Source organism: Nicotiana attenuata, unplaced genomic scaffold (genome assembly GCF_001879085.1).
Source record: "Nicotiana attenuata strain UT unplaced genomic scaffold, NIATTr2, whole genome shotgun sequence".
NCBI lineage: Eukaryota > Viridiplantae > Streptophyta > Magnoliopsida > Solanales > Solanaceae > Nicotiana > Nicotiana attenuata.
Window position 1 is genome coordinate 42,491 of NW_017674433.1, and position 11,441 is coordinate 53,931.

The following is an 11,441-nucleotide window of genomic DNA, read 5'->3' on the forward strand; positions in this document are numbered from 1 at the left end:
GGTGGCGAGGTAACTGTGGAGGCTGTTCAAATGATCGCAGACCTTGTTAAAGATCATGATTGTCAACTACATCCTGATTCCATTGAGGTCTGCAACTTTAATTCCAATACAATGGCTCTAGGCTTTTTTCGTAGATTGTTTATGATGTCATCTTGAATTTGAAGCACATATCCTGGTATTGGGCCAAAAAGGACGAATATTTCAATGTCGATGTGATGACTGTGTCAAACATTTGGAAAGATAATGGTGTTCTTTCAAAATGTTGCTAGTCAACTTATGACACTAACACTCTCAGCAATGTTCATTCATGTATCTGGAAGTCTTGCTTAATTTTAGTTGGCATTTAACCTTAAAGATAAAGTTTTTGATTTAGCATTGGGAAAACTTATTATCTTATGACATGATTTTGTGATGCTCAGGTGTTTATGTCTCTGACATTTGATGAGGATCTTGGGAAGCGTGAAGCTCGGGATGCTGATAATAAATTTAAAAGCAAAAATGCAAAAAGAAAGAACCTTAAGGAGCTGAAAGAATCAGCTGCCAACGAGAAAAAGAAAGCACGGAAAGAGATGATGTCAAAGACACGAGAAGAGGTATTATTTTGCCAACATAATCTGTTATTTGGCTTGTTAACTATAACTTCATTTGCACATCTTCATGTTTTACAGGTCACTGCAGAATTGAAGGCTGCTTCATTAACTACCGATATCACTGAAAGGAGAAGGATGCAGTCTGATGCATTATCAGCTGTCTTTCAGACGTTCTTTCGTGTCCTAAAGCATGCATTAAGGCCTCGGTATGTTCATTTTGCTGATGATATAAATGGAGCATGTCAAATAATGAATTCACTTACCATGAACCCACCAGATATGAACTTGAACCACATCATATAACTAGTTCCCCTGTGAGAAAATACCAGGACTCCACCTTTTTAAGTGCTACCTGGCGTTTATTATTATTTTGATGAAGTTGGTAATTTTATTGATTTAATGAGAAATCCCCTCATACAAGGTGTATAGTAAAGTGGAGAATCTCACACAAAAACATGATCCTTTACAGGGAGCTATCTAGCTTTTATATAAAAAAGAAGAAAGACAAATGAAATCCTAGGAGAAAAGAACACATGACTGTCAAACCAGTCATTCATGTCCTTTCTCTATGCAAAACTATAACTAGCCATTAATGGTATACAAAGAAGAGGACGAATCAACTTTGCAGTAAAGGCCATTTTATGAAACCAGAAGAGATATCTGAAGAAGATGAATATCCATGATGGGGGAAAAGGGGAAAGCTACAGAAGTTTTTTTTGGATAACCGAGAAATTCCCGAGGCACAGTGGTGCATGTTACGGAATTTGGTGGATAATGGCCTGCCGCTCTACCCGTCTCAACTTAAATACCAAACTTTTGTTTGCATCTCTCATATATCATGAGACTTCTTGCCCCATTATCTCCTATTGATTATCGGACTTCTAACCTCATTTATATCATTCCTAATTCCACTAATTCTAGGATTGGGAGATGACTTCCTAATTCCTCTAGTTATAGTGTTACAATTATTGTATGACTACATAATACACTCGATAGTAGCCATCATAACTAAACATAATAAAGACATGCTTGCAGAGATTTATGTGATGTAAGTTCTAATCCCGAATAAATTGCTACTGACGTTCACTGGGTGATGTTTTACATCTTTCCAAGTGCTGGAACATAATGTCAGCTTGTAGAACTACATTAACTGATTTGAAATAAAACTTATCTAACAGAAATTAGTGCTTATGGTGCAGGTTGCTGAAGTCTTAATTCAGTTTGAGTTTGTTATCACAAGAAACTCATACTGGTTTTGGATATCCAAAGCATCTTGGATGTTATGTTTAAATTTTGCTTTATTAGCTCTTGCATCAGTACAGTCTATACTATACTTGACCACTGTGTTATCACTTAATGCCTTTTCACTTAATGCTGTCTCAAAAAGTAACTTCTATGTTATTATTACTCAGATCAGAAGCAGGTTCTTCACCTCAGGCACCTGGAAGTCATCCACTTCTTGCTCCTTGTCTTAATGGAATTGGGAAATTTTGCCAACTCATCGACTTAGATTTCATGTCCGATCTTATGAATTATCTGAGGAAGCTTGCTGGAAGTGGCAACAACTCTGGTGATTCTTCCATGGATGGTTCAGCATGTCTGACAGTATCTGAAAGGCTCCAGTGTTGCATTGCTGCTTTCAAAGTGATGAGAAACAACTTGGACGCACTGAATGTAGATCTTCAGGATTTCTTTGTCCAACTTTACAATCTGATAATTGAGTATAGGCCAGGAAGGTAAATCCGAGCCTATCAAATAACTAAAGTTCAATTATTTGACACGGGTAAATCTTTTTTCTTAACCCACTTCAGTCCTCTTTGAAAGAAGGAAGATTGTCAGAACGCGGGGTGGGGTGGGTTCTTTTTTTGGGGTGGGGGGTGGGTTCTCAATCCAATGAGATTTTGTAGATTTCTGTTAGTCTGTGGTTACATCTTCTAAAGCTAACCATTTTTCTTCGTAAGCAGGGATAAAGGCGAGATCTTAGCTGAAGCTTTGAAGATAATGCTCTGTGATGATCGACAGCATGACATGCAAAGGGCTGCAGCTTTCATAAAACGTTTAGCTACATTCTCTTTATGCTTTGGGTCTGCAGAGTCCTTGGCTGGTAAAAGCATATTTGGCTAATCACTACTAGACTGCTGTATGTTCTTAACCAAGCTTTTGTATTTTATGATTTATGCTTCTCGTTTGTCAAACTATTGCAGCCTTGGTGACTGTGAAGCATCTCCTTCAGAAGAACGTTAAATGCCGGAACTTGTAAAATGATGCTGGAGGTGGCTCTGTCTCTGGTGCCATTGCGGTGAGAACCAAATCTTTTTTCTGATTAACTATGTGGTCAAAAGGTGCTATCTTGATTATTAGGCTACCTTCACCCACAATGTAATAGTGTTGACGTGTTACTTACATAAGGTGGTTTTTACTTTTCTCTTCATTGAATATGGATCATTCAGGCACATGATATTTCTTGAAGAAAATAAGAGAAGTACACCCCTTCTGTTTTGGGACATCCCTAATTTGTTCCCCAGCTTCTTTTCTATACTTTCTTTTGGGTGGGGGATCAGGGAAGGGGACACTGGAGGGCATGGTAAACGTAAGGCGTGGATCTGTTGACATTTTTTGGTATAAACACTTTATAGAGCTTTACATCTGGTACTTTCAGGAGTGAGCAATTCTCATGCAAAGTACTTTTCATTGTATCTTCTGAACATATAGTGTATTGCTGAACTTTCCATTTGGGAAGCTCTGGATATGCTCATTGACATTTGTTTCTGTGTGCCACTCATGGCACAAAAAATATGCTTCATACTGAAATCACTCAACATGAAAAAGAAAAAAGCTTTCCACTTGTACCATTCATATTCAGTAGATAGTTGAACCACTAGAAAATGCTGATGGCAATTCTATTCTGTTGCAGAAATATCAGCCTTATGCAACTGACCCAAACCTTAGTGGTGCACTTGCTTCAGTGCTTTGGGAGCTGAACCTTTTGTCAAAGCATTATCACCCAGCTGTTTCTACAATGGCATCCAACGTTTCTATGTTGAGCACTGGCGATAACCAGGTTTACCAGTCCAACAAATCTCCTACACAAGCTTTTAAGGAGTTGTCACTTGAGCAGGAATCATTCATCGTAAAAAATGACCCCAAAAGCTCAAGTACCAAGAGAAAAAAAGGGAATGCCTCATTAGAGCATATTAGTATCGGGTCTGACCTTGATTTCACTGCTCAAATTGATGAAAATGATGTTAGAAAGAAACTCTCTGAGCATTACTTGCTGCTTCATGACATAGCTGAAAATGAAAGACTAAGAGGGGAATTGGCTCGGACAACATTGTCTCTGAAGCTGCACGAACAATATAAAAAGCAGAAGAAAAGAAGAACAAAGTAGGTATCTGTTGTCTACAATTTTGTAGGTAGATCTATTTAGCTGTTTTCAGCATTCTGCAGTATTTCTGGATAGGAGAGTGCAACTCGCGATTGTTTTGTATAAACTGGGCATAATCTATTTTGCCTTCTGATTATGAAATAGATCTCATTATTTATATTCCTCTCTTTTCTGCCTCCCCCTCTTTCCCAACTAATCTTGTATATTCGGTTATTAATAGACAAGATGAGAGAAGAGAAGAGAGAAAAATGAGGGTTCATTCTTTTCCATAAAGTATTTTACACACTGCATTATGCCTATTGATTTCTCATTATGTAAATAGAAGAATGGTTATCCTGATGTCCAGAAGGTTGTTTTCGCTTGGATAAACAAGATTAAAATGCTGATTTTTCTTTGTGATAAATAATAACAAGGAATTCCTACAAAGATTTGCCATTTTGTTTATGTGAAATCTACCAGATAACTGCGACTCAAAGATTCTCTTCGTAGAGAACTCGATAGCTAATATGGATATTAATTTGTTGCCAAAAGTGAATTTGATGACCATATAATCTCCTCTTTCTATATAGTGGCCTCTGTAAAATTTTGTGCAAACGGGTTCACTCGATATTAAGGTACAGCCGAAACATATGCTCCAGCAGGTGTCGCTGCTGACGTCTAATTTCTTATTATTTTTGGCCATATGTACCTCGAAATAATATATTCTGAGGTCGTACTCTGTTTATTATATCTTAAAAATGAACAAATTTAAAGCTAAATTGCAAGAAATTGATTTTCATTGACACCAAATATTTAGATGCATATTGACCTTTGTATTTCCACTTTAATCATTCGTTTTGTGCTAAATAGATTGAACCATTTGAAACTGATGAGTTTACAAACTTATCATCCTGATCATGCTACCATTACATTTTCAGAAGCTTATTAACATAAATCTCTCTTCAAAGTACCAATTTCCATATGATAGCAAAGATTTGGGTGTCACGGTGAGCAGAGACGGATCCAAAATTTTGAGTTTATGGATTATGAGATTCTAGAAAAGTCAGCTTAATGAGTTTTTGGATAAATTATTTATGCATATGAAGTGAACTTATTAATAAACCTGCTGAATTATATCAACAGTCTTTCAGATTCTTGGACGTGCAATATTACGTCAAGCTTGCTTTATTCTAACGTGAGCAATAACCTAAGCCTTTTGAAGTTACTGACTTTGCAACCATCTTCATATTAGATATTAATTCAGCATCATCTACTCTTGTTTATTAATTCATTTATTATTGCCAAACTGAACCCAAACCGAACTGAAAATTAATTGCCGTTGATTTGTTATAATTTGGAGTGCAAGCGTTAAAGTCATCCTTCTCTTCATTGTAAAGAACTTTTCGAGTCACATTTACCTATAAATATCTTGAGTATTTTTATTTTTATTACACTTTCTGTAGGTAGAAGTTAAACTATTTAAGAAACCTTTTTTTAGGTACATTAACTTGAGACTTTAAAAAATTAAGACCCCTCATAAAGTTTAGCTTTAGGCCACAAAATTGGTCGGGCCGTCCCTAATCGTATTACATCATTTTTTTATAATTCAATATTAGCTATTTCATACTTTATATTGTTATTTATCTATAGGTTTCCAGAAGCTATAGTTCTATCTCTACACTCACAAATTTCTAAAAGACCCAAAGATTCAAATCTTCAATTTATTTTATTATCTTTGAATAATTATTGTAAAGTATTTTTTTTTTTGTTATTTGTTTATAGTATTTGGTAATAAAGATAACAATAATTTTCATAAGATATATATTATCTCATAAATCATAATAAGACATATAAAGACTTATGTGGATTAGCATTTCTTTGTTTGATGAGCTAGCTTAGTGAGATTAACATTCATTATATTTAGAAACTTACATTTTTTTCTTTGATATTTTTTCAATAACTAAAACACATTATTGAATAATATATATATAATTTTTAAAAATTATATATTTATTGATATAGGTACACGCGCAAAGCGCGTACCCTAAGACTAGTATATATAAAGTTTTCTAAATGTGCCATAGGATTTTAACTAGGATAATTCTTCAATTAATTAATTAATTAATCAAAAGGAGCTTAGCCTTCTCTTGAAAAGGGTAGGAGGGGTTTCATCAGGTGGATTGACAAATTTGCAATTTGGACATGTTGGTGAAGATAGGGACATCATTACTAACATATGACATTTCTTGCAAACAGCAGTGACCATCTCTTGTTGATCCACGTCAAATGTTAGCCAAGAGGGAGAACGAGTGATCAAACCTTGACCCTCAGTACTGTTCTTTTTAATGTTGGAATTCTTGTTATTACCAATGAAATAATTTTGAGTTTTTTCAAAGGAAACCATTTGGACGATGATCAAAATTTCTGGCTTCTTTTTTTGCCTTTTTTTTTCTTCTTTTTGAGATTATAAAATGGTGTAAATATTGTGGACGGTTATATAGGGAGAGGTAACCAACTGCAATAGAATCTAAAAGGGCAAAAACTTAAATGTGGAACTAGAATGGGACCCATCTCTGCATGACGTGCTCTTCAAGTGAAGTAAATTCAATTTAATTGAATTGTATTTAATTGAAAGTTGGGACTTTGCAATTACTATACACCTCCAACCAGAGATGTTAAATACTAGTATGAGTATTCACTAACTCTTCTCTTCGGTCAAATCTTAACACTGTATTCTCATGCATGCACTAATTTACTTAATCGCTTTTGCCATCATAGATGATCACTTTAGTTAAATGTACGTAACTTGAAATCCTAAAAAATTATTGCTTACCTCATTTTATGAGAAGAATTAACCCAAATAGCAGTCCGCCTAATCGCTTAAAATTAAAAATAGCCGGTGGAGGTATAATATATATTATATGTGTATAATTATGTATAAATAATATATAATCTATGTATATGGGTAGAAAAAAGTAAACAGTAAATATAACCCGCTATTTGTGTAAAGAACCTTTTTATTATCATAGACAAAAAGGGAAAATGTATGCCAAATCATTTATATACATACTCTTTATATATAACCAAGAGAATTATATATTTTTACAAGAAATTTAATGACTAGCTAGAATAATTGATTGCATTTTTCTTGTCACTGTCCTCTGCTTGATATAGTTGGCCTACTATTAATAGCTGACCGACGTAATCGTGGTGTGTATAGTAAGCTGCCATTAATGCCAATTACTTTAAAATGGATTGGAAAGAACATGAAAATTAAACTTCATTCATGAGATATTTATCCCTTCAGTATGGCATATATAACTCTTTAAGGAAGAGTTTTTGACCAAATTCTTATCTCTAGTCCATTCACGAATGACTTTTTTCTTTTCGTTTCTCTTGGTGCTTGTTATAAATTGGCCTATAGTTTCGATATTGTCCAGACAATAAATCATAATGTGTAGGAATTGTTAGGTGGAAATTAATGTTTTATTTTTTTTTCTTTTATAGTTGTTCTTAGCTTGTCCATATTTAGCTTGTATATATGCTTGGACAAGAGGGGTTGCTTTGATGGTAAAACAACCCCCACTTCCAACTGAGAGGTTGTGAGTTCGAGTCTCCCCAAGAGCAAGGTGAGAAGTTTTTGGAGGAAAGAATGCCGGGGGTCTATTTGGAAATAGACTCTCTACCCTAGAGAGGTTGTGAGTTGTTGTTGTATGCTTTTTATTTTATACCCGTCACAAAAATACATAAATTTCTGTATAACTTATATGCGAATATTAAGAATGCAAAATTTAATAAGACAAATGTAACCAAACATTATATTAAGTTGCACACCGCCATGATTTTTTCTTATATGACCAATCAAAGAATTGTCAATGGAGGCAACCAAACGACCCCTAATGATAGATCTTCCACCTACACACTTAAAAGCAGATATGCGTCATAGTTTCCTTCCATAGGAAGACTAGACAAAAAATTAGCTATGGAGTTAATGTATTTAGACACATAGGCGGTGACGTTAAGAGATAAGAAGAGTGCTCAACCTCAACCTTTTCGCACCTGCGATACCTGGCTCCGCTTCTGCGTAACCGCATCTGCGGTTTCCTTTCCGCAGATGCGGAAACACCTGCTGCAACCAAAAACCTGCAATTCCAACTTCAAATTTCCTTCCGATAGCCACCCGAAATCACCCCGAGGCCCCCTGGACCTCAACCAAAAGCACCAACACCTCCTAAAACATTATTCAAACTTGTTCCAATCCTCAAAACACATCAAACAACACTAAAATCATCAATTCACATCGGATTCAAGCCTAAGTTCTTCAAAACTTCCGGAATGCACTTTCGATCAAAAACCCGACCAAACGACGTCCGAATGACCTGAAAATTTGCACACATATCCAAAATCACCCAACGAAGCTACAACAACTCTCAAAATCCCATTCCGACTCTCGGATCAAAATCTCACCTATCAACCGGATTTCGCCAAAATACTAACTTCGCCAATTCAAGCCTAATTCTACACCGGACCTCCAAAATAAATTCCGATCACGCTTCTAAGTCACAAATCATCCCCCGAAGCTAATCGAATCACCGGAAATCACATCCGAGCCCTCTAAATCAATAGTCAACATTCGGTTGGCTTTTCCAACTTAAGCTTTCCTTAAAGAGACTAAGTGTCTCATTTCTTATCAAAACCAGTCCAAATCAACTCTAACACCCCACATACCGATAACGAAACATGAAGAAGAATAAAATGGGGGGAACGGAGCAGTAACACATGAGACGAAGGGTTGGGTCGTCACATCCTCCCCAACTTAAACAAATGCTCGTCCTCGAGCGTACCCAGAGTTGTACCAGAAGCAACCCAATAGCTGAATGACCTTACCAAGCATATACCCGGGGTGATCCCTCATCACTCTATCTCGCATAGGTCCGATAACAAAATATAGCTGAAATTTCACAGTCCATCTAACCCCTAAACCGTAGGACCGCATTGCACTTTCCGAAATCATACACAAGATCAGAACCTCACATCTATACTCAGAATAAGCCCGAACCAGCTGTAATAACCCATACCTGCAACCTCAGGTGCAATCATATGATATACTACATAACCCAAACACTCGAAACGATAACTTCTATTCACAGCATTTGCCCACAACACTCGAATACCGGTGGAAAAACCTCTTATCAACCAAGGTCTTGTTCCAACACTTTCATTTACTGCCCACGATAAATGAAACACGCAATAAACTGTAACAATTTCTCAGATCAACCATTCATGAAGTCACTTCTCTTTTGACTACTACCACAACAGATTTCCGAGCCGAACCTCGATATTAACCTTCCAACAAGCTGAAACCAAATCCGTTCGTATTCATTAATGACCCCCAACGATCACTTCGGGTCCAACACACCACTCTGGTGATATGACACCTCAACACCGGCCTAAGCCACAACTTGCATAATACACGCACCAATAAGAGACGGTCTGAACATACTCAAATCATGAAAAATGACTCAAATGAAAGAGCTGTACCTTAAGCTCATCAATACCATTACAACACAAGGCTGAGACCCCGTCTCACATCATAGAAATAGAACACCTGAAGCTACCCCGACAGGTCATAACTCCACGTAGCCTCGCTACAATGCGCGATCCTATCCAAACATTGTTACACATGAAGTACCTCAAGTCGCTATGCTCAAAATCAACAGCCACGCACAATTTTTGATGTCTGAAACCAAAGCAATGCATTACATCCACGGTGAAACAAATAACATAAGGCTCGCAACCTGATAGGCCATAACCAATACTCCATTTACCGAGCAACACTCAATTACTCTTCCCGCTCGACTTTCTGTATGAATCCTCAGTAGAACCGCACCACACGTGCCCATATCCAACCAATCATGACGTCTCCAAAACACCGAAAAGTAACTCATAGCTCTCCTTAGATCACTAGCAAGCTCAATGACGATCGAATCAACCTATCCCTCATCAACGCAATTCGGGGCCAACCAAGCTAACTCAAGCCAAGTACATAGCCACATCGGCCTGCCCACGAACTCAACATCAAGAAGCCTAAAGNTGTCTAGTCGTTCTTTGTCTGAAAACTCTTCGTATTTCCAGTGAAAGAGGGGCAGCTGTAGACGTGTGATTTTTGACCCTCCCCAAGATTTTCATATTTTAGCGTGTAAATATTTAATTTAGGCCTAATATAGCTGTTTCAGCTAATTTTGACTTCTTTACTTTATTTTCGTCACAAAAATGAAAAATTACAAAAAAAAGATATATATAAGTTTTAGTTTATGTATTTCTCATAAATTTAAAAATACAAAAATAGTACTTTATTTTTATCTTTATATAATTACGAAAATTACAAAAAAAGTTAGTTTCATTAATGTTTTGTAGTCATTTTAATCTTGAAAAATACCCAAAAATAGTTTTGTTTTAATTGTTAGTCTCATTTTAATAGTTATTTTGCTTACGTAGGATTAATTAAATAAGATCGTGTTTTTATTCTCGGTTGCGGGGAAAGAATAACATTTGGGTTCAAACGACCCATTTTTAGGCCCAAAATTCAGACCTAGCTCATAACAACCCAAGCCCAATACCCAAAACTAGGCCCAACACCCTAAAACCCTAAACTAACCTACCTATAAAGACACCCTAATGTTCAGCCGCACTGGATCTTCCTACACAATAACACCCCTTAGATTTTGAAGACATTTTGAAGACACATAACACATCTTGAACACATTTGAAGAGAAAAAAAGATGTACTACAAAAACCCTAAAACCCTAACAACAAAGAGAGAACAAAACCCTAAACCAGCCCCCCTCCCCCCCCAGCTGCCACCAGCAGCAGCAACCTCACCACCATTTCCGTCCGTCGCTGCCCTCCACCAGCAACGAACAGACCACCCTCCAGCCATCTTCTTCTTCGTCGCCCAGCCACCCCTCTCCAGTCGAACACCCTCAGCCAGTCGACCACGCCTCTCATTCTCGCCGGAAACCACACCAAACGACCCTTACCTCGCCTGAACCACCAGCTGCTGCTGCGTGCTGCTTCACGTCTCCTCCAAACGACCTCCATAGTCGCCGACCATCGACCACGAACCAGCAACGAGCAGCAGCTCCTCTCCAACCAACGACCACCCGAGCTTCTTCTTCGTTGTTGAAGAACAGCATGTTTTTCATGGCTTGAGCCTCAACCAAAAACAGCCGCAGACCCTGAGTCGAGCAGCTGCTGCTGCTTCACCAAACCGCCAGAACCACCAGCGAGCCACCTCCATTCCGTCGCTGCTCATCCCTTCATCCATCGCTGCTTTCGCTTCTTCTCATTCATAGCAGCTCGCCGGATAATGAGCTGAAACAACCTCCAAAATCAATCTAGACAGCCTGCTTCTGCCCCGTTCTAACACAGTCGGCGTTCTGTCCGTTTTCGGGTCCGGCGAGGTCGTCGAGTTGCCAAAGGTTAAA

The 11,441-nt window shown here is 37.5% G+C and overlaps 1 protein-coding gene across 2 annotated transcripts in view; it reads left to right on the forward strand.

Moving 5' to 3' along the window:
• LOC109218662 (nucleolar complex protein 3 homolog) overlaps positions 1-11,441 on the forward strand; it is a gene marked incomplete at its 5' end in the record, with an annotated part of 24,790 nt that continues 13,349 nt past the window's right edge. Inside the window, 7 exon segments of one of the 2 annotated variants that reach the window (XM_019383036.1) lie at positions 1-87; positions 420-593; positions 669-796; positions 2,003-2,326; positions 2,555-2,694; positions 2,795-2,889; positions 3,505-4,141. In XM_019383036.1, the coding sequence (XP_019238581.1) occupies positions 1-87; positions 420-593; positions 669-796; positions 2,003-2,326; positions 2,555-2,694; positions 2,795-2,850 (909 nt within the window). 2 annotated transcript variants of the gene reach the window in all.